This window comes from Cervus canadensis, chromosome 24 (genome assembly GCF_019320065.1).
Source record: "Cervus canadensis isolate Bull #8, Minnesota chromosome 24, ASM1932006v1, whole genome shotgun sequence".
Classification (NCBI taxonomy): Eukaryota; Metazoa; Chordata; class Mammalia; order Artiodactyla; family Cervidae; genus Cervus; species Cervus canadensis.
This window is the reverse complement of record NC_057409.1, coordinates 38,015,043-38,039,679: the sequence shown is the minus strand read 5'-3', so window position 1 is coordinate 38,039,679 and position 24,637 is coordinate 38,015,043. Positions and strand designations below refer to the sequence as shown.

At 42.4% G+C, this 24,637-nt stretch overlaps 1 protein-coding gene across 1 annotated transcript in view; it reads right to left on the bottom strand.

The window, feature by feature from the left end:
- PLEKHM3 (pleckstrin homology domain containing M3) overlaps positions 1-24,637 on the bottom strand; it is a 203,934-nt gene that overhangs the window by 105,268 nt on the left and 74,029 nt on the right. Inside the window, exons 4-5 of the mRNA XM_043444821.1 lie at positions 19,444-19,589; positions 7,272-7,465 (exon numbers count right to left, since the gene is read on the bottom strand). Of these exons, the coding sequence (XP_043300756.1) occupies positions 7,272-7,465; positions 19,444-19,589 (340 nt within the window). The remainder of the gene's footprint in view (positions 1-7,271; positions 7,466-19,443; positions 19,590-24,637) is intronic.

The following is a 24,637-nucleotide window of genomic DNA, read 5'->3' as shown; positions in this document are numbered from 1 at the left end:
ACTGGTACCACCTGGGAAGCCTTGGCTAAGTGGTAAAGAATCCACCTGCCAAGCAGGAGACTTGGGTTCGATCCCTGGGCTGGGAAGATCACCTGGAATAGGAAACGACAACCCACTCCAGTATTCTTGCCTAGAAAATTCCATGGACAGAGGAGCCTGGCAGGCTATAGTTCATGGGGTCGCAAAGAGCCAGACATGACTAGGTGGCTAACACACACAGTCACACACACACAGTATAGTTCAAGGCTCTGGAGATACAACAGGGCCTAGGAACATAAAACAGATAAAAAGCCATGACCTTTCGTAGCTTACATCTAGTGTGGAGAGCACAGGGTCTCTGGGCACCGCTATACAGGCTGCAAAAAGCATGACCTCCACAGCCATACGTGTGGCTCCAGAGAGGGAGACAGACAATATAAAACACTACATTACGTGGTAATAAGCAGAGACTAAAAAGATGAAGTGTGTGTGTCAGGGAGGGCGCTGGGTGCAATTTCAAATACAGTGGTCAAGGATGCCTCATGAACAAAATGACTGCATATGGGTCTAAGGGAGATAAGGAAGCCAGCTCTGCAGTTACTTGGGGAAGAGGAAAACAAACACAGAAGCTCACGTGGGAGCCTGCGTGCTGTGCCCAAGGACTAAACAAGGCTGGTCTGGCTGGAACAGAGAAAAGGAGGGGGCACGTATCGGGAGATGAGGGCAGAGAGGGGATGGGGAACCAGCCATATTCGTCCTCGGCTTTTACCTGGGTGAAGAGAGGTGAAGCTATCAGATAGTCTGAGTCGGGGGTGACATCATCTAATGTACACATTAACTCTCACTGTAGTCTTAAGAACAGACTGAAGGGGGAGACCAGTTACCACGAAAATCCAGGGGACAGTGACAGCGACTCGGACCCAGGGGGTAGCCGGGGAAGTGATGGTTTTATGACGATTTCAGTTTGACTGGATCTATTTTGAAGGTGATGCTGACAGGATTTGCTGATAGGTTGGATTCGGAACTTAAAGAAAGGTGTTCGGCCTGAACTGGATGGGTGGAGGTGCCAGTAAGGCGGCTGGGGGCCCCGCAGCAGGAGCAGTTTGCAACAGGAGCGGGGGAGGGGCTACTAGCTCAGTTTTGACCATATTAAGTTTGAGATGCTAGTGGACACCCAAAGGATGTTTCAACCTTTGGACTTAGCTTCCTGTCTAGTGAACTCAGTAGTCAGACAGACAGCTTTCCCTGGGGGTAAGGAGCAGGAAAGGAAACTTGGTACATTAAAAGCCATTTCTGGGGACTGTTTCTAAGAGCTGAGCAAGCCGCTAAATTTTGCTTGAAGGAAGAGGAGGCAAGGACAGTCTGACAGGATAGACACACATACATATTCACTCATATTTTTCTGGCACTCAGCAGGCTAGACAAAATTAATAAAAGTGGTTTCTATGATAGAAATTTCTCACTGTTCAATAAAGCTGGTATTTCAGTGAGAACTAGTTCTGGATATAATTTCAAATAAAATGTGAGACTGAAAACAGAAAAAGGTGACTTTCAAGGTAGAAGAATCACATTTGGTATTGTCTAGAGATTCCTGGTGGCTCAGACAGTAAAGAATCTGCCTGCAATGCTGAAGACCCGGGTTCAATCCCTGGGTCGGGAAGATCCCCTGGAGAAGGGAATGGCTGCCCACTCCAGTATTCTTGCCTGGAGAATTCCATGGACAGAGGAACCTGGTGGGCTATAGCCCACGGGGTAGCAAAGAGTCAGATATGACTGAGCGACTAACAGTTTCTTTCACAAAGATTCCTAAATTAAGCTGTCAAATTGTTTAGAATGGTCTAAGCCAAGAACTAAACTTAACAAAGAAGTAGGATTACCTGTTCCCCCAGAACCATCACAATTGTGCTCTAAGTAACTGGGAAGGCAGGCATAATATTGCCTATTGGCCTCAAGTAGTGTTGGAGAGAAACTAGTTTTAAATATTTATAATAATAGGAACTTTGGATTCATCAGGCTCCCAAAACCCCAATCATCTGTTAATGATAGAGAATGGGAAACACTCAGGCATCCACCAATTGATTTCTGTAATATCTTGATTTCTGTAATATCTGTAACTGATTTCTGTAGTATCTTTGGACTAGATAATTTCACTTCAGCATTCAGAAGAGAAAATATGACTTAATTCAGGATTTCTGAAAACCTAGTCTAAACAACTGGGATTGCTCTGGCAATGTTTTTCAGCAATCCAAGGCAAAATGAGACCAAAAAAAAGAATAGTAGATTGAATTTTAAATCTATTTGACTTTAAAAAGCTGTTTGATTGCTGTTCACCTTTTTTTTTTTTGGATTATGTTCTTTTATGAAATGATGGTGAGAAAGAGATCGTAATATTTATTTTAGACATGGATAAGATAACCCTACAGACACGTCTACATTTACAGGTCTGTGCAACAGAAAGGTCTGGTAAACACAAACCCGGAGGAAAATATGCTCATTAGCGCTAAGCCAATAGTCATGCCTTGCTTTCCAAGCCCAGCGCTGGCAGTGAGTTCGGCAATTGCACCTTCCCATACAAGAGACATTACTGTCTGCCACCTTGCTGCCTTCACACTCTCCTAGACAACCTCAATGAAGGTCTTCAGGAGAAATAAAAGGGCTTCCTTCCTCTAAAGAGTCTAGAAACTTCTGGACATCACCGCCACCAGCAAACGCCCCTGGGAAAGTAGGAGCAATTTGAGCATCAGAAAGCCTGGTTCCAAGTGTGGACTCTGCTTCTTGCCGGCTCTGTCACCTCAGGCAAGTCACGTAGCATCTTAGAGTCATAGTTCCTTCCATTTTTTCTAAATACCATGTCTTACCTATTTGAAGGGCTCTTGTAGAGACCAAAGAGTATACTTATGGGAAAGTACTTTTTAACTGATAAAATCACAATTATCTCACCACCAGAAATAAATGAAATGGGCTGAGGATGAGAAGCGCAGGGCAGCAACATATTATGTACCAATTGTCAGTGGGCTTGGGGAGATAACAGGAGGGGCAGAGACTATGGCAAAGTGGAGAGTCTAATACGTAATGCTGATTGCTACATCCAGGAATGAGGGAAGCCTTGTGTACTCAGAGCTTCTGATTTCCTAAGAGAAACCAGAGAGCTTTATTTTGTGTGAGCGTGAAAAGGCCTAGTTATTTAAATGTTCGCTTCTGCTGCTGTTGTTCTGTCGCTAAGTCACATCCCACTCTTTGCGACCCCATGGACTGCAGCACACCAGCCTTCTCTGTTCTTCACGATCTCCCAGAGTTTGCTCAAATTCATGTCTATTGAGTTGGTCTGACATTTGCTACTATTTCGCAACTTTAAAACCTGGTGGGGCCATCCCTGAAAGGCCAAACAAAACATGTCTGAGGGCAAACCTGGCCCCGAGGTGACCATTTATGACTTCTGATTTACGCTTGGATCCCACCGTTTCTGTGTTCAGCGGAGCATGCAGGGCGAGGCACTTCCCAGCTTTTCCCGGGGTCTCTCCTGAACACGTCCTTAACGGCTGCTCATCCGGATGTATCCTGACAGTGCCAAGATTTTCCACAGAATACTTCACGCACCTCCACATGTGGACACTGTAAATAATTCTTCTCGTGAAAAGTTAACTAGACCTTGAACTGATCCAGCAGGGTCGCCATCTGGGAGTCCTCAGAGGCCGTGAATTGTCAGCACTGTAAACATTTTAGACTTCGTAGAAGACACTGACTTTTTCTAAACTAATCACCCCTGCCAGTCAAGATTTGCAGTTCGGGTTCAAGAACAAGGCGTTCGTTTAACAACAATAACAAAAACAGTGAGGATAAAAACCGGACGGTCATTGTAATGACAGGCCTAAAAGCCAACTGCGACTTCCCTAATAAGGCAATGACCAAAGTTGGCTCCTTGGCGGTCTAGCGCCCATACGATTAATCAGTCTGTTTCCAGGTTCCTCACGACAGCAATATTAACAGTTTGCTTTATTCTGTTTATACGGCACTGACAGGTCTTCAGCATGTTGGGCCTACTTGCTGGAGATTAATGGCAACTTTTATATGGAGGTAAAACCCAGGCAGGGAGAGAATGCCTTTTACGACTAGATAAGAACTGGATTCCCTTGCTCTATTTTGGTTCCCTTGCTGCTCATCAACTCCTCCCTCTTTTAATTTCTATCAAGGATCTATATGGTTAGCTGTGCCCAGCAGGTCCTTCTCACTGTCTAAACTCCGCCCCCCACCCCACTCTAGAGGTGGTACCCCCGGTGAAATAAAGGAAAGCTTCAGTATCCTGCTTTTGAACAAGTTTATTGCCACTGAAGGTATTGCTGACTGATTTTGTTTTTAAAAAGTCAGATTCCGTATAAAAGTGGAAGACAGGTAAGAGATGGCTTCTGGTGACAGGCATTTTAGCATGAGGTGGGTGATCCCCTCTGTTAAATGGTTATTTTTATAGACACTGAAGAAGGCAGAATGAATAAGCACGGTCCAGCTGTAAGAAGTATGGACATCCCAGAAAACCTTAGACATATTTCACTAAACAGTCATATTTTAAAATAAATCCAAAAAAGTTCTTAACTCCCCCCAAACCACCCCCCACCCCAAAAGCTGAGGACTGCTTGCTACTGGTGTACTTTTTTCTGTGCCAGGTTGGAGAGCTTGGTAACCTCAGAGATGATATAAATACACAGAAACTAAGACAACAACAAAAAAATTATAGCACCTCTTCTAGGGCTCTGTAGGAATCGTCGTCTTATTTTTTGCTCTTAGGAAGTCTTAGGGAGCCTCCCGATCCACCCATTTTTATGCAACAAATGCACAGATAAGTATGCACCGCATACCCAGAAACCGCGGGCCCTGTGCCAGACTAGCTCTCCAGCCCACTTCCTCTTGCTCACCCCTCTCCGGACACAGTGAGGAGCAGGAGAAGGGGCCTGATTCCAGTTACAGAGCATCAGGGGCGGCTTTTAAGTGGACTCTTTTAACAAAGGTTTTTAAAGCTAGAGACAACAACAATCTAGGGTAAGAAAGCAGTATTAATAATAATAGTATTTATTATTTACTGTGTACAGGCACTACTGTAAGCCCTTCAGTTGTAAAAACCCATTTAATTCTCACAACAGAATGTACTGAGGGAAGAATCAAATAATTATTTGTGTTTGAGAGAGTAGAACAAAATACTGGGTTAGACTGGGGTAGATCTTTAACTCCATATTTACGCTTTAATAATTTGCCTGATGTGAAGGTTCAGTTGGAGAGGAAAGAAATCCAAGTGAGACGGACTAGTTAGAAGGATACGGTAATGGTCCTGAGACTGAACCAGGGGAGTACATTGGAAGTGAAAAGCAAAGGAAAGATTTGAGAGCCATCCCAGAAACAGAATCAACCAAATCTTTTGGGGGCTGGTTTGGTTTGTTCATTTATTCAACAACAATTTCTGAAGGTTTCAGAAGGTTCAAACACTGTGCTAACTGATAGGGAAGTAAGAAAAAGAAGAATCTGAAGATGACTCCTTCCTCCGAATTGGGCTACCAGCCACGGCTCAGTGGTCTAAAGTGACACTGTAACAGACATCCATCCATCACCCATCCCTCCTTACATCCACACATTCAGTACTTACTAAACACACACCATCTGCCAGGCACTGCACTGAATAATGGTCATGAACAAGTCCAGGAAAGAGAAATGAAGAGGGGGAAAAAAAAGATTCCTGTTTTCACTCTCACAGCCCCAGGACTGCCTTCTCTCTAGAACTTCCATTCCTTTCCTGGTGGTCTGGCCATAAGGCGTAGTAGTACATGGTGGTAAGCCACCAAACTGCTGGAGCAGCATAGGTATGCTTAGTCATCCATATGAAGAGAGGATCTCCTAGTTAATTTCTAAATGTATGCCCAGATTTGGCATATTTAACCAAAGCAAAACATTATATCATAAAGGTATCCAACATGATTTCCATGTGTAGACTTTAACAATTATTCAAAAATAAAAGCACAGAGAAAAACCAGCTCTGCGCAAAGCCAAAAGGTACTGAGAGGGATAGAGCAAACACACTTTGAATGTCAAAAGTCTTGTATCTAGTCTGGGTGGTAGGTTTCTTGGAAACACATAATTTTATTGCCTTTCAGGCAAAGCCCCAATCTTTTAAAATTAAGATTTGCCTAGACTTTACAAGAGTAAATCTCGACTACTTTCTCGTGTTTTCTGAAAAACAACTAGGTAAAAGAATGACTACCGCTGCAAAGTATTTTCCTCCACGGCAGCTGCCTTTTCATTATTATTTTTATGAGAGCTTGTCCAGATATTACATATCCTTTACTATCTACATTTAATTCTTCTCAAAATATCTTCTTCAGAGGCCTGGAGCTCTTTGGATATTAATTAGATTTCAAATAGCAGACTATCACTTTCTGAAGCTTCTTTTTCACATATGCTTGCCTCCAAAAACCATGACTAATGTATGCCTTCAAGTTACCATTAAAAAAAATATTTTAAAGATATGTTTAGGTACTTATGAACACCAACAACAATTATTTCAAGTATAAGCTAGTTTGTGTCTACCAAGGGTGAGAATTTAAATGCCAATAAAACCTAACTGTAAAAAAGGAATTCGATGAGAGCAGACACATTTTTTAACTTCAATTTTATGTTAAGAATCATAAAGCTTGAGTGTGGACTTGTGTGTTCCATAAACTTGGACATAACCAACCTATGGAAAAGCAGCCTATGCCAATGATAACATGAAAAGGCAGAATCCTGAGTCTTTTTATGGTGGGTTGTTTTTCTTTTTTTAATGTATTTTAATTTCAGCTCTACGGCCTGTATCATTTACCAAGTCTGTTTCTGTCTGTAAAATAAGATTTGAATAACCACTTACTAATTTCTCATTGAAAAAAAATGCTTTTGAGCTATGAAATATTTCAAACATGCTTATGTTCACTGACGATAATAGGAACTGAAATTGGAGAAACTATAAGACACTACAATCAATGAAGACACTTCATGAATATTATCTCAAGTTAACCTATAGGTAAAGAGAGGTCTTCACCGTCGTGGGAACTCGATGCATGGGTTAAAAGCCTTCAGTTCCGCTGAGATATTATTTTCATTGTGCTTGGCTCAACCAGACAGAGGCCCTCAGAGGAAAAAGTCAGAGATGAGCCCTGAGGGAGAACCGCAGAATTCCAGCTACCCTGCGTTGTAAAGGCCCTCGGAGATCATCTAACCACCCTCCCGGGGCAGGCAAGAAAAACAAACCGGAGCTGTCTGACATTTATGACTCTTACCTGCGGCGCAGATCCTCGGCCACCGCCGCCCGGCAGCTGAACAAATAGGCTCGCAGTGACTTCAGCCGCTGCCGCAACCGCACCACGGCGGCCAGCGGCTCGGCGTGTCCGTAGAGCATGGGGTTCTGCTGCTGGATGTCGATCAGCGGCTCCTCGTACACGTACTCCAGGAACTCTTTGGCCTGCTTAGACACCTACGAGAGAAACCCTCCATCAGCGCTGGCGCATCACCGGCTCTCCACACCTCCTCCAGCTGGGAACCATAGCTTAAATACCAAAATGACATCCTTTTTCTGAACACAGCCAAATGAAAAAGCCCATAGTATAACTAAGTATAAAATGTGGCTTTTCTTTCTCTCTTCCAAGAAACTCAATTGGTAAAAGCAACCTGGGCATTGAAAGGAATTACAGCATATATTAGCTCTGTTTTTCCGTTGTGTGATTCCCTGGAGAATCCCATGGACAGAGGAGCCTGGTGGGCTATAGTCCATGGGGTTGCAAGGAGTTGGACATGACTGGGTGACTAACACTTTCACATACATGATAAAATGACACAGAACTATACAGACTCAGTATACCAATGTCAATTTCCTGTTGTTTTTTTTAAAAATATTGTATTACAGTTATTTAACATAAACCCAGTGGGCAAAGTGGGTGAAAGATACACAGGACCCCTCTGTATTACATTATCTATACAACTTCCTGTGAATCTATAATTATTTCAAAATAAAAAGTTTAAAAAAATAATTAAGACTCTTAACAGCAAGGCTGATTTTAAAAACTAAAACCAAATAAATAAAAAAATAAAAACTAAAACCATGTGCATATATATGTACATATATTCTATAGTATTTTTATAAAGTAGTTACTTTAAAAAGATAGGTAAACCATGTACATCGAAAGGAATGAAAGAATATCTCCCAAAAAGGGGGAAAAAAGGATATTATATACAGAACAATGTGCATAGAAAACAAGCTCAAACATACACTTTAGTGAGCAGAAAAGAGTTGCCTTTATTAGTACAGGTCTAGACTTGGGCTGGGGTCTTCCCAGGTGGCACTAGCGGTAAAGAATCCACCTGCCAATGCAGGAGACATAGGAGACCGGTGGCTCACTCCCTGGGTGGGGAAGATCCCCTGGAGGAGGGCATGGCAACCCACTGCAGTATTCTTGCCTGGAGAATCCCACGGACAGAGGAGCCTGGCAGGCTACAGTCCACGGAATTGCAGAGCTGGACATGACTGAAGAGACTTAGCACACGCTCACGGACTTGGGCTGACTCTAGCCAATAGATGCAGCCAACTCTATAACCACTTTTGGCAGTAAACAACAAGAGTAAGAAAGCTGATTTTAAAATGTCATTTGTCAGTAGAGATAAGTAGAAAAAACAAAATGCACCTGAGCTACAGCTTAACTAATGCATGACCCATGGGTGGTTTGGGGGAATCTTTACATACCAATTCACTGATACAAGGACATGAACCTCTCTACAAAGCTTCCACTGGAACCTCTTCAGTAATGGGAGTAAGACTGGAATTCAGCATAAACAGAACAAACAACTTTGCTCATTAACAAAACTGAAAATCCACTGTTCCCACTCTAGAAGAGTATTGATGAATCATAAACAGGATATACTCCCTAACCTCCTGGGATTCACTGTTGAGTATAACAGACCAATAATTAAAACAAAAATATACACATAGCACACAGCCAATCATCCACCACAGAGGAACATGGATGAGGTCCACTGGGAGCTTGAAGGAGGGAGACGTCAACCATGCTGGGGAGAAGGGGGCTAGGAGCCAGGGCAGGCCTGGCAAGGCAGGTGACACCAGCTCAAGGTCTAGGAAGATAAACAGAAATGCACCAGGTGGGTAAGGACGGGACAACAAGCAGATACAACCATGCAATCTGTACATGTGCTAACTCAGTGAAAGTGAAAGTCGCTCAGTTGTGTCCGATGCTTTGCAACCCCATGGACTTTACAGTCCATGGAATTCTCCAGGCCAGAATACTGGAGCGGGTAGCCTTTCCCTTCTCCAAGGAATTTTCCCAACCCAGGGATCAAACCCAGGTCTCCTGCATTGGGGTGGATTCTTTACCAGCTGAGCCACCAGGGAAGCCCAAGAATACTGGAGTGAGTAGCCTATCCCTTCTCCAGTGGATCTTCCCAACCCAGGAATCAAACTGGGGTCTCCTACATTGCAGGTGGATTCTTTACTAGCTGAGTTACTAGGGAAGCCCAGTAACTAAATGTATGGTTATTGTATGTTGATTAAAACACGTGTTTATGAAATTCACTATTGCCATGTTCTTTATTATAAAGCTCATATGTAATTATAGAGGTGCAAAAGAAAAGCATCAATGCTTTTTTTCTAATAAAAGTAATTTTCCCTATAGAAGCAATTATTTTTGAGGTGCCTGTTCTGTTTCGTGGTCCTCTGGGATCCTGCAGAGTTAAAGAGTCAGAGAAGATAACAGTCTCTGCAGATGGTGCTCATGGAGCGGCACTGAGAATCAGCCAAAACCTTGAACTATGTAATCAGACTGGAAAGAGCAGCTGATGGGGCTAAATAACGCCTCATTTTGAGGTCTGGAGACACAGGTATACCCATGGCAGACACCAGAGCAGGTGTCTGGCCATTCAGTGGAGACCACAACGGGCAGGATGCTGCCCTCACACAGCTCACCGTTCAGCAGGGAAAGACAGAACCGGGTTCAAATGTTTTGTTTATAATGGTTAAATATTTGCTATATTTAAAAATTTTAAATGAGGAAAAAACGGATGGTGTTTTGGAAAATGAAGTACAATCCACTTGAAACTGTTGCTGAAGAATGATGTATTGTACAATTCAATTAGTCTTTCTGGCTCTATTGAGCAGTGTTTATACTGAGCCAGGGCCCTGCTGAATTAGGTTAACAATGCTACCTTTTAGTAGGTGAACAGAAGGACAAAGGGCACTGGCCCGTCTCCCAGGCCTTAAAAGGCTTCTCTCCTCAGGTGGTACTTAAGCCCGAGTGGGGGTAAAAAACAGCCTTCTACAGAGACAGTAAAAGCAGTGAGACAAATGGGATGGCAGCTACTGACATCAGCATTCATACACTGAAATCACTAGAAACAAAAACAGAGCTAGTCTCAAGACAGTCTAAGGCCCTGTTTCCCGAAGTTACCAGCTAGTGTGGAGAATACAGGCACGCTATGACCCCCGCTGCCTGAGTGTGTGAACACATAAATCCCTGCCATGCTGAGCTGTTTTTGGCTGCAAAGCACATGCTCATTTTCTGAGAACCAACCACTTACATCGGTGAGGGAATTTGGGAGAGGACTCAAAATTCCGTATGAAATGCTATTTTTGCAAAATAGGAAATCGGTGGGGATATAGTGATCGAAGCTCGAAACCATCCTCTATGCTGGTATGAGCACTCTACTTTCAAACTCAATTGTAATTAAAAGGTTTTCTAAAAATATATAGTTACTTATGGAAGGAAGACAATGATATTCTTAAGTGACGAAGTTTATGTGAGAGAAAGTTTCTTTCTCGTTAACAGAACCATTTCATGAGCTATAAGGGAACACTAAATATATTCTACTTAAGAGCCAAGAGCTACTGTCCTACTTCTTGCCTACCAAATTATGAAAAACATCAAAAACCTGAGTGCTGTTTCTGATATGAAAACTCAGCTCATAGGTACAAAAGGATAAGCCCAGTATTCCTTACTTAAAAAAAAAAAAATGAATGGCTTAGGTTGGCATTCTTTTCCATGATCCTACTCCACTTAGATTAGAAGCAATTTTTACAGGGTTGACAGTTCGTTTTTCCAACCTATTGGCGTGTTAGTAGCTTACTAAACAATATTTATTAATGATGTTAGTATTATTAATATTAACTAATTAATATTAATAATATTAATACACCAGTTTCTTTCCATAGCTATTTTAACTTTAGAATAGTTTAAGCTGTAAGAACTTCATTCTGTGACTGTGGTTTTGTTGTAGTTTGTGAACTGGTTCTCTCTTCACCTGGGAAATCCCTCGGATAGAGGAGACCTGGTGGGCTACAGTCCATGGGGTCGCAAAAAGTCGGACACGGCTGACACTTTTTCTCTTCACAGACCTGAAGTCAACAAGATTCGGGAGAGGTGAGGAGGAGGGGAGCCAGGTAGAAGCAGGTCTCTTCCCCATCTCACACTCAGGAGGAGTTGGAGAAAACAGCACAGTTCAGGTTATAATCATCCATAAACCAGTAATGACAAATCTGCTAGATACACATATGTATTTATAAATAAGTATATGTATTGTATTTATAAATAAGTATTGTCACTTGATTTTAACAAGCTAACCATCATTGGTATAGATTTTAATATAATACATCTTTTGTTATGCTGGTGACAGCTACCTCTGAAAATAAAAATTCTCAAATGTCATTCAGGTTTCTGTAATTCTGAGAGGTTCTGGAATGGTGTCCTGGTATGTTCCCCCACAAAAACAGTCCTGGGTAATAATGTGATGGGGCAAAAGCAATGTGGTGACCAATGACAGCAATTTGGAGAGGAGGAGAATGATGTGGTGGTGGTGGTGAGGAATTTAGTTTTTGTTAAAGGAGGAAAATGGATCAGAGTAAAACAGATGAGAACATAATCTTAGAATAACAAGAATGGGTACAGATAAAATAGATTGAGTGCCAAAGAATTGAAGCTTTCAAACTGTGGTGCTGGAGAAGACTCTTGAAAGTCCCTTGGACAGCAAGGAGATCAAACCAGTCCATCTTAAAGGAAATTAACCCTGAATATTCATTGAAGGACTGATGCTGAAGCTCCAATACTTTGGCCACCTGATGTGAATACCTGACTCATTAAAAAGACCCTGAGGCTGGGAAAGATTGAAAGCAGGAGGAGAAGCAGATGATAGAGGACAAGATGGTTGGATGGCATCACCGACTCAATGGACATGAGTTTGAGCAAACTCTGGGAGATGGTGAAGGACAGGGAAGCCTGGCGTGCTTCAGTCCATGGGGTCGCAAAGAGTCGGATACGACTGAGCAACTGCACAACAACAGATAATTTAGTTCAGTTTTTTCTTAACCCGTGTCCCAAGAATACCAGTCATATAGAAAAGATCCTCTGAGGTACAACAAAAAACATGCCACATGCCACATTCTTCTCTTGATGATTCAAAGTGTAGCGTGTTAGCATATTAAAACTCTGGGACATGGAGTACTAGAGAAAACCTGCTGAACCCAGCCACTTTCCAACCAATCTGGCTACAGACAGGGCGGCTGGTTAATGTCATAAAGACTGTAGTGAGGGGTAGGGGGTGGTGAGAAATGAAAGTCAGCCGAGGTTCCCCTCATCATCTGGAGGAAGGGACTTCTTTTTCTACCATTACCTGCACTTAATAGAAAATTGAGTCCAGAGAACTTAAATGACTTATCTATGGTCAGCTCATGGTAGATCTTGAGCCAAAACTCAGATGTGGGGATACACTGCTCTTTGTTAGCATTGATTACATTCACAGTTCTTTTTTAGATACTCCACCAACAACTGTCTGTTCATCACTCTTTAAAAGAGGAGACCCCAATTCCTGTTCTGTCCCTCTCTCTTCCCCAGTCAAACAGAAAGCAAGTGGGCTACCAATGGAAATGAACCTATAATTTAAGGACGCAGTACACTGGTGTGTGGGTTTCCATTTGTCTTTAACTCTAAAACAAAACTAAAGTCCAATAACACTTCATTTATCTAGAAGTCACTTATTTGTACATTTATTTACTGTCTTTTATATCACCTGAAATTCATGATGCAGAACATATGTCCTAACGCCTAGAATGGTGAGCACAGTAAGCGTTCAGTAAACATTTGCTGAACAGATGAATGAGTCCTTTACAGGGCTGAGGCCGTGACTCTGAACCACACAATTCTATCAGTTTGATTATTTGTTTCTAAGTTCACAACATATTTAGAATTAATAAAGCAGGAAAGGAGAAGGACAGCTAGAGTCAGTACAGCGACAGCAGAGATACAGCTGACATCCTGGTACCAAGGGAAGGAGGCACCTGCAAGGAGATGTTAAAGTATAGCATACAACCCGATGGAGAGCAATTTGGCAACATCTATCAAACTCACAGGTGTACGTACTACATCTAGGAAGTCACCTACAGAGAGTCCCACTCATGAATCAAAGAACTTACATTCAAAATAATGTATAAAGTTGTTCATAGAATCACTGTCATATTAGAAAGACTGAGAAAACCTTAATGCTCATCAAAAGAAGTTAGAAAATTGGTGTGTTAAATTCATGATGGAATATGGAATGGCTATTTTTAAAAAGTCCAAGGAAGAGTTTTATGATCTAAATGGAATGTTTTCTAAGAGCAGCATGTACACTATATTGCCTATTGCCTTTTTTGTGTAAAACACATGTAGGCAAAATATCTCTGGAAGGAGTGATTTGGTTGCCTGTGGGGAAGAACAAGATGGGTGTGAGGAAGAGAAGGGAAGGAGATTATTCATGTGTATATGTCCTTTGTACTTTTGAACCTCGAAATGTGGAAGTATATTATGTTCAGAAAAAGAAGAATAAAAGTGTAGCAGTACAAGGCAATTTCCTTACAGAAAGAACAGCCTCCCATACCATGCTAAACCACATTGAAGTTATTGGTTACAAGATTTAGAACACTCATATTTATAATGATAATTCTGAGGTACTAAAAAAAGGTAATTTCTAGTACAAATTTTCTGAAATAGAGTCTACAGAGCTATTTGACAGTTAAAATTTATAAAACAGTAAAAATAATGTAATCACATAACTAAAAATTTGGAGACTAAAGAGTAGGAGAAGGCTTCCCTGATAGCTCAGTTGGTAAAGAATCCGCCTGCAATGCAGGAGGCTGTTCGATTCCTGGGTTGGGAAGATCCTCTGGAGACGGGATAGGCAACCCACTCCAGTATTCTCGGACTTCCCTGGTGGCTCAGCTGGTAAAGAATCCACCTGCAGTGTGGGAGACCTGGGTTCAATCTCTGGGTTGGGAAGATCCCCTGGAGAAGGGAAAAGCTTCCCACTCCAGTATTCTGGCCTGGAGAATTCCATAACTGTATAGTCCATGGGGTTGCAAAGCGTCGAACACGACTGAGCGACTTTCACAGAACAGAAGAGATTAGGGAAGGAAAAAAATCCACCTATAATCACAGTAAAATAACCACTGATTGCTTTGGTATAAGGTTTCCTTCTAGCATTTTCCCCCACCTCTATTATGAAAAATCATAGCAAAGTTTTAAGAAGATCAACACTTCTTGGTCTTATTAAAATAGGTGCTGTGGACTAGTGGAGGAGGAATCAAGAGATCTTAAGTTTAACTACAATTTGTTCTCAAAATCTCCCAGTGACTCTGAACAAGTGGCTTTTCCCATCAGCGAGCTACTCTCCAGCTCTGCAAGACCAGCAGAGCTTGCCTTGAATGCCTCTTAAGATGAAGAGATAGGAAATGGTTTGTGTAACATGGAAAACCCCTAACTAAATGGAATGTGCATGTTCAGGCTAGGAAACAAAAATATTTTTTAAAAGCACAATTTAGGAAGAGTTCAGGCTAAGTTTGGTTTCCTTACTACCTCTTTGTCATGCTTGATATTTTTGAAAGGGGGGAGGGTAAGAGGAAACACTATTGTCCAAAGACAATTTCATTAGAAAAATGGCTGTAGAATTGGAGGACAGAATTTAGCTGCTAGGTAATCCTGAGGCTCAATTCAATCTGCAGGATGTACATTGGAAAACAGATGAAATCCTGCTTTAAAAATAATTAGGATTATTATTACTCTGCAGGGCAGACAAGGAAGCGCTTAAGATGACAGATTTCATTCCACTCTGCAAAACCATTTGTTCACTCTTTCAAATGGATATTCAAGCCAGTCACGTACTTGCAATTAGGGGGAGCAGGCTGCTTGAACAGAACGATGTCTGGTCCTGGAAACTGATAGGTTTGAACTGATCCTCACAATTAGGAACATTAAGTTAAATCCCAGCATTTGAGCAAAGACAGACAGACACTGGACTAAATGGAACACAGTTACTTAATGTCAGTGAGAGATGATCCAGATAAAGTTGACCAGCTCTGTTCTTGATTTAAAAATCTTCCCTTGTCTGCTGAGCGGCTAGGAGGGAACGGTCTCACAAAGGACACTTTCCTGGATGAAGTGTGGTACCTAATATTCTTATTACTTACCTGTCCTCTCACAATCAAACCTTGTCACCTGAAGGACCACCACCACAAAAATATCTGCTTAAGATTATAATAAGCCTGAGCAATGGCTGGATCGATGGTTTCAGGGCCCTTCAGCCATCACTGCAAACAGACCTGGACCTTCTCCACTGCATGGCTTTTTAAACCATGCCTGAGTTTTTCACTTTCCTCATTCAGCGCCACCTTTTCTGCTTTAGCTCCATTGATTGGCACATATTCTGAGGGCAGGTGCCACCAGCCTGAGCCCTCAATGATCATGGGGCTGGGGCTGCCTCACTCACTCACGCTCTACACACATCTCAGCTGTCAAAGCCCTGCTCCAAGGAGATTAAACTGTTCAAACCAAAAACTCAACTAGTGTTCTTGCCCTAGAAATAAATGTTTATCTATTACACACATGGCCAATATATTTATAGCCTATATTCAGAGTGTCAAGTACAAGATGCAGAGGAGAGAATGACAACTCTAGTGTGACAGAGGGGAAGGAAAGAATCAGGAGAGGAAAGAAGGTTTAGGCTGGGTTTAGGATTTGAATGAGGGCAAGAGGGAGACAAGTGGTGTGAAACAGCCTGGCAGGACTGGGTGATGGGAAGGACTGTGCTCTTCCTTAAGAGACTCAGGGGTGGGAGGCAGTGGATGGAAGGGCTAGAAAGGCTGGGACTAGAGATCATAAATGTCTTTATGTCAGGTAAAGAGATTTAGAGTTATCTTATATTCAATCATTGTAAAAGCTGGCATTAATTGAGCACTTATTTACATTCTAGACACTGCACTAGATGTTTTCTGTGAATTATTCATTTAAGCAAATAGCAACCTTAAGAAGTAGGGGCTACTCAGATTGGGAGAAAATAATAGCAAATGAAGAAACAGACAAAGGATTAATCTCAAAATTATACAAGCAACTCCTGCAGCTCAATTCCAGAAAAATAAATGACCCAATCAAAAAATGGGCCAAAGAACTAAACAGACATTTCTCCAAAGAAGACATACAGATGGCTAACAAACACATGAAAAGATGCTCAACATCACTCATTATTAGAGAAATGCAAATCAAAACCACAATGAGGTACCATTACACGCCAGTCAGGATGGCTGCTATCCAAAAGTCTACAAGCAATAAATGCTGGAGAGGGTGTGGAGAAAAGGGAACCCTCTTACACTGTTGGTGGGAATGCAAACTAGTACAGCCACTATGGAAAACAGTGTGGAGATTTCTTAAAAAACTGGAAATAGAACTGCCATATGACCCAGCAATCCCACTTCTGGGCATACACACTGAGGAAACCAGATCTGAAAGAGACACGTGCACCCCAATGTTCATCGCAGCACTGTTTATAATAGCCAGGACATGGAAGCAACCTAGATGCCCATCAGCAGATGAATGGATAAGGAAGCTGTGGTACATATACACCATGGAATATTACTCAGCCATTAAAAAGAATTCATTTGAATCAGTCCTAATGAGATGGATGAAGCTGGAGCCCATTATACAGAGTGAAGTAAGCCAGAAAGATAAAGAACATTACAGCATACTAACACATATATATGGAATTTAGAAAGATGGTAACGATAACCCTATATGCAAAACAGAAAAAGAGACACAGAAATACAGAACAGACTTTTGAACTCTGTGGGAGAAGGTGAGGGTGGGATGTTTCAAAAGAACAGCATGTATACTATCTATGGTGAAACAGATCACCAGCCCAGGTGGGATGCATGAGACAAGTGCTCGGGCCTGGTGCACTGGGAAGACCCAGAGGAATCGGGTGGAGAGGGAGGTGGGAGGGGGGATCGGGATTGGGAATACATGTAAATCCATGGCTGATTCATATCAAGGTATTGACAAACCCACTGGAAAAAAAAAAAAATAATAAAAAAAAAAAAAAGAAAAAAAAAAAGAAGTAGGGGCTATTCCTACTATTGTGTGTGTGTGCTTAATCACTCAGTGGTGTCCAACTCATTGCTACCCATGGACTGTAGCCCGCCAGGCTCCTCTATCCATGGGGATTCTCCAGACAAGAACACTGGAGTGGGTTGACATGCCCTCCTCCAGGGGATTTTCTTGACCCAGGGATGGATCAAATCCAGGTCTCTCGCATTGCAGGCTAATTCTTTACCATCTGAGCCACCAGGGAAATCCAATTAGATAGCTACTAAGTGACAAAGCTAAGACTTGAAGCCAGGTAGTCTGGGTTCATTCTACAGATTAGGAAATGGAAGCTCAGGAAAGTTCAAGTAATTTGCCTCAACCCGTCAAGCACCTAATTAGAGGTAGAGAGAGGATTTTTATAAAGGCCTGTTGAACAAAAGTTCCTGCTATTAACCCCTAAATAAGTGCAATTCCAGAGATCCACACATGCGTGGTGGTGGCATAGGGAGAAATTCTTATTTAGTTGCTAAGTTGTGTCCAACTCTTTGCAACCGCATGGACTGTAGCCCGCCAGGCTCCTCTGTCCATGGAATTCTCCAGGATAGAATACTAGAGTGGGTTGCCATTTCTTCCTCCAGAGGATCTTCCCGACCCAGGGACCAAACCTGTATCTCCTGAATTGCAGGCGGATTCTTTACCTCTGAGCCACCAGGGAAGCCCATGGGGGGAACTAACATAAAGTACAGATGGAGAAAGCAGGAAGCACCAGAGGTTTCATCAAGGAGGACATTCTTCTATCAGCTCTGGAACAAAGAGCAGGGATTCCTGAGATGGGTAAAAGTACCTGGAGCATATGTGGAAGGACCATCTCTAAATGAGGGAAAGGGCTCTTCTTCTTCCCAGCCCAGGAGGGGAGGCAGTAAGGACAGATACAGATGTAGGCAGACTTGCAGGTATTCGTATTCAAATCTCCTAGCTTCAGTTTCTCCTTGAAGTAGGAGGTATATGCTGAGAAGGACTCCTCAGGGAGGAGGCAGATTAAAGATATGTGGATGATTACTGAACATGACAGGATGCAGGAAAGGATCCAAGCCGACTGGCCAGTCACAGTGGTCAGTTTCACTTTAGACTTCAAAGATGATAGGTAGGTAGCGGCTACATGTTCCATATCCGCCCACGTTGCTCCGGGGCGATACCGTTAGAATGAAAGCAAGCCTCAGACATCTGTTAGCAAGGAGGTATAAAACCCATCATACAGCCTGTTTTTGTATGTAGCACCTTGCATGGAAGGTTCGTTCAAGGCAGATGTGACAATATTCTGGCAGAAGAATGAGGAAAGCTTCTAGTCAGATCAGGTAACAGAATTTTCTATTGGGTCCCGGGACCCAGGACCACACAAAAAATAAATAAATATCCTAAGCCTAGAGTATGACTCCAGTGGGGGTTAGATTCCTTGACTTGCCAAATTTGATTTATGCAATTTGGTTTACACAAGGGTAGACATGCTGTGCAACGGAGCTAACCAGTTCACAGGTCTAAAGGATGACTAGGTTGAAAACTACAGTTGAAATAAATGCCACCAGGCAATTAAATCCACAGGTCTCACTTTCAGTAGCAAAACTGGAGCTGGAGTTAAATGTAGAAATTATCAGTCTATGATTCCCAGCCTAGAAGGGAGGAAAATAATGCAATGGTGGTTTAGTTGCTCAGTTGTGTCTGACTCTTTGCGACCCCATGGATTGTAGCCCACCAGGCTCCTCTGTCCATGGGATTTCCCAAGCAAGAATACTGGAGTGGGTTGCCATTTCCTTCTCCAGAGAATCTTCCTGACCCAGGAATCGAACCTGGGTCTCCTGCATTGCAGGTAGATTCCTTATTGACTGAAATACAAGGGAAGCCCCAAATAATGCAATAGAAATAGTACCAAGTGGGAAAAGAGCATAAAGTTGTAGCTTTTATGAGATGACCTTAATCAGGTCTGCTTCAAAGTCTCATTCTCTTTAGAATCCACGTGACAACAAGTAAAAAAGCAAAATCACTATTATGCAGTGAACCCAGGTTCAGCACCCACCTTGTATTTTGAAGTGTCCCAGTTGTGGACTATGCGGGCCGGGATCAGGAAGCTGTCGTCCACGTGGCAGCTGCCGCAGTAATACCACCCGCTGTAGTTGCACACCTTGGCTTTCCCGTGGGAAAGGCCTATGGATCTCTGGCATCCTGTTCAGGGCAGAAGAAAAGTCTGTGATTGTGGTACTTTTCTAGCACTGTAGAATGAAGTTACACAATCCTCAAGTGAAACAAAAGTCAACAGCAGGAAAGAAATTGCAGAGAATACATATACAGACACGTCCCCTTCTTCCGCCTGCAATGCAGGAGATGTGGGTTTGATCCCTGGGTCAGCAAGATCCCCTGAAGGAAACGGCCACCCACTCCAGTATTCTTGCCTGGGAAATCCCATGGACAGAGGAACCTGGTGGGCTGCAGTCCAGGGGTGGCAAAAAGTCGGACACGGCTGACTGAGCATGCACGCCTCCTTCCTAGCCGGGCAGCTTCCCCCTTTCGCCTCCTGGGGGGCTGCTGACACTGGTACATTTCTGATCTCTTCTGATTCCACTTCTTCTGTGCACAGCAGCCAGAGACCGTCTCTCTACAACCAACGCCCCTTCATCTCCTCTCTTCCTCCTCAGAAATCCTACTTCCACCAGGCACTTGGCTGACGGCTTCTCACATAGGAGTTTATTTAACCCATGCAACAACTCTATGAGGAAGATATCATCAGCTCTTTTTTACAGATGAATAAACTAAGGTTTATTTATCCAGGTGAAATATTTTGTCTTGAGGTCACCCAGCCAGTCAAGGGCTTCCCTGGTGACTCAGATGGTAAAGAATCTGCCTGCAATGTGGGAGACATCAGTTCAATCCCTGGGTTGAGAAGATCCGCTGAAGAAGGGAATGGCAATCCACTCCAGTGCTCTTGCCTGGAAAATCCCATGGACAGAGGAGCCTGGCAGGCTACAGTTCACGGGGTCGCAAAGAGTTGGACACGACTGAGCAACTAAGCACAGCATAGCCAGGCAGAGATGGAGATTGGGTTGGGTTCTAAACTTGTCTGATTCTAAGATGATCCTAAAACCTGACATGTAGCCTTCCTTTGCTGACAAAATCAGTGAAAGGAATGTGTCCTTTGATTGGCCCCTACCTCTCCTTGCCAACTACCCACTCCTATGACTCTCTAATGGGAATAGAACCTCTTGGCTGAAGTCAGAAAATTCTCTCCTCATTGTTCCCCAAATATACACAGTATGCTCACTTCACCCTCCATATCTTGGCATGATTTACTTCTTTCATGATATCCTTTTCTCCAGTCTCTACTTTGCCAGATCCTGCCCATCACTGAAGACCACTGACTGCCTGCAAATGATTGCCAAGGCCTTTTTCATGATTCTGTTGAGTACCGTCCTGGTACTGACAGGCAAGCTGGTAATAATCGTGGCCTTGACAAAAAAGAAGCCATTATTTACCTTTAGCTAAGAGGAACTACATTCTATTGATAACAGAAATTCTGTTACAATCAACCCAAAAGACAACATCCAGAACAGGTCATCAGGATTATATAAACAGCATCACTTTTCTGACATGTCTTATCTACGGATTTCATTTTAGAAACCCTTCCTCATGGCCCATTTCATGGTTGGATGCCAAGAACTATATTGATCAAAGAAATCTCACATTAAGCTTATTTCATAAAATGGGTACAAAATGAAACTGTTAGTCGCTCAGTCACGCCCAACTCTTTGCAACGCCGTGGACTGCAGCCCACCAGGCTATGTAGCCCTCTGTCCATGGAATTCTCCAGGCAAGAGTACTGGAGTGGGTAGCCATTCCCTTCTCCAGGGGATCTCCCTGACCCAGTCATAGAACCTGGGTCTCCCACATTGCAAGTAGATTCTTTACCTGAACCACCAGGAAAGCATAGATTACTCTTAATAATAATAGTAATAATAATATAATCAGAGTTGCTCCCATTTCCACTAGAAGGAGCTCAAACATGTTTGACAACCTAAGAGGATACTTACATAAATTCATGAATGAAAGTTATCAGAAAATTCCTAGAGCTTTCATGTTCATCACAAATAAAATGACATCAAGCAGGTCCACAAAGTACCCTCCAGAAAGAGAACTAGATCCCACTGTTTTGGAATACAAGAGATATTGAAAGATGGGCAGTAAATGTATTGGAATTGTGCTTCCAGAGTTTAATACTGTCTTCTTAGAATAACTACTTCTTTACGGTTGAGTAGCAACTAAGATCGTAACAAGCTCCTATTTTTCAGATTGGCTAAGGACTGAGATATGCGTGAAATTGATAAGGAAAAGCCAAACACACCTGCTGCTTCTGTTGGGAGTGGGAGGTGCCCTCACCAGGCTCTGAACACTGGAATGCCATCTGCTGCACCCACTGGGCATGGTGCTCATGTGGCACATAGCGCATGCCTCCCTAAACGACTGTGCTTTTTGACATGCTGTTATAGCCACAACCACACTATAAACTGCTCAGATCTATTTTTTATCCTCAGCACTTAACACAGAGCTTTACACACGACAGACCAGCCATAAATGTTTATGTTGAGGAGAGGATCAACTGAATATTATTTGGCACATAAACAGCCTCATGCATACAAAGAGATTTTAACGTCCCAGAACTATTCTGGAATTGATCCTCCTAACCTGCTCACCTGCCTCTTGGAAACAGCCTACTTTGGTGAATACCCCCAGGCAGATATGTTGCCTGCTCCAAGAATTACACATTAAACACGGCCACATGTGGACTGTGAAACACAGTTGAGCAGAACTTGACACATTCTAGACACTGGAGACATTCAAGCCGACTTAACACCGAAATGACACTGAACAGAATTCAATCTTCCCTAATGATTTAGAAAGTGAACATGATCTTGTAGAAATCTGGGAGCACCATTATAGCTGAAACGTTCACCATATAACATTGCAAAAAATAAATGTAAGTTACTTTAGCTTTTTTGCTTTTGCTTGTTTGAATTTGAGATACAATAAACATCAGTCAGCATTTGCTGAATGCTTTAGTAGATCCTACTGGGCTTATTATTCTATAACTTTTAATGACTTTATTATTATCTCCTAGATACAACCTAATACATAGGCAATATTAAAATACACAAGCGTGCTTTTTAAGAAAGCATATAGCCTACAAATGTTTATATCAACCAGGCACACAGGTTCAAAGCTTAACAGGCTGAGGGTTCAACTCAATAAGCTCAATAGTCTCAGCACTTTGCACAGGTGTCCAGGCTCATAAAAGAGAAAGAGAACATGGCCAGGGTTCATACTTGTTTTAGCTGAGACACAAGCAGCGGCACATAAACTCCTCCCTCTAGTTCTTGGGTGTCGTTACTTTTATAACTTATTTAGAACCATGCTCTCCTACTTTTGATGCTGAAATCACCCTACAAAAATGAATATAACAGAATACCTCATTCAAAATGGACGCAGAAAGCCCTGAAAGAGGAAGTCTCAGGCATATGTTATTTGCAGCAGCTTACTTTATATAGCCAAGCACGAAGAAGGAAGATTTTCTCCTTGTCCGTCAATAATCCAGCCAATGAGAAGCCACCACAACCACTTACTCACTGTCCTCCAATGAACTTTCCTTCAACAGAGCCCCTCCCAGCTTCCCCTTTCCTAATAGAATTGCTCCTCTCCACTGTTCTCCAAACTTGCTTATGGTTCACCATAGTTTGCATGTTGCAAAGCAATTCCTCTGCTATTCCCAAATAAACTCAATTTTGGGCACTAAACTCAACCTTTTTTGTTTTAAAAGTTGACAGCTTCTAATGACCTAGGTTTCGACTTCTCCCTGTGCATAGGAGTGTTCTGGATACATGTGTACGGACAAGCATAAGTCTAGAGTCAGGAACCCTGGTGGCTCAGATGGTAAAGAATCTGCCAGTAATGCAGGTGACCCAGGTTCCCTCCTTGAATTGCGAAGATCCCCTGGAACAGGGAATAGCTACTCACTGGCAACCCACTCCAGTATTCTTGCCTGGGAAATCCCACAGACAGAGGAGCCTGGCGGGCTACAGTCCAGAGCGTTGCAGAGAGTCAGACATGACAGAAGCAACTAACACAGAGTCAGGACGCTTGCTCTTTCCTATGGGAACACGATGAGCCTGACCCATCAAACTCCCCAGGCTGCCTTTCCTCACCACAAAATAAAGGAGTCAGCCTAAACCAGTGGTTTGCCAAATTCATTGAGCATCAAAATTTTCTGGAGATGTTTGTAAAAAATGTAGTCCCTCTCAGCCTCAACCTGACCCCAGAGATTCTGACCCTGTAAATCTGGGGTAGGGCCCAGGAACTTGCATTTCTACCCAACCAACCACCACCAGGGACTGCGGTGGGTAAAAGCTGGGGAGAGTTCCCTGATTTCTAGGTGACTGCAAAAGTCCCTCCATGCTCAAAAATTCTGATTCTAATTAAGTGAACTGCAGAGGGAGGGTAGATTGCTAAGTGAAAAGCTCATAATTTGTCACATAGTTTACTTTCTAGGCTTCTAAACTCAACGTTTCAAATTCTTAGTCAATTTTCAAAAATTTACTATGTAGAAACAACAGTTCATTTTACCAGTGTTTTTTTCTAGCGCAGTCACTGAGAAGCATTTTATTTGACTTAGAAAGAATTAAAACTTTTAATCTCCAAATCCAATGTATCTGTCATTGAAAGAACACAGGGTAGTCAGGAAAGATTAGAGTCCAGTAAGTGGCCTGGTATAGATTCATTTTCTAAATAATAACAGATACCATTTATTTGAAGAAGGATATACCCGTTCTTTCAATTAACTGCAAGATTTCCTGCTTTAATATCCTCCTAGCAAATTGCGGACTAAAACTGAAACAATTCCCCATAACACCCTGGGATTTTACTCTATCACTATGAGGTTTTCAACCAGAGGCGGGGCGGGAATGTATTATCTTAATAATGACCACTAGAAAAACACATTTTTTTGGAGGAGGCCAAAGCTGGACTCTGACAAGGAACCTTCTGAGGAGGAAAAATAGAGCTGCAAAGCAGAGACAAAAAAATAATTAACCGAAATAACTAATTAGAACTTATTTACATATTACATTTTCATGTACTTTCAAACAGACTTTTCAACAATGTTTCTAAATTAAAAGGCATTTGTAGTAGAGAACACTCTACATGTAGGATCAAAGTAAATACATTCTTCC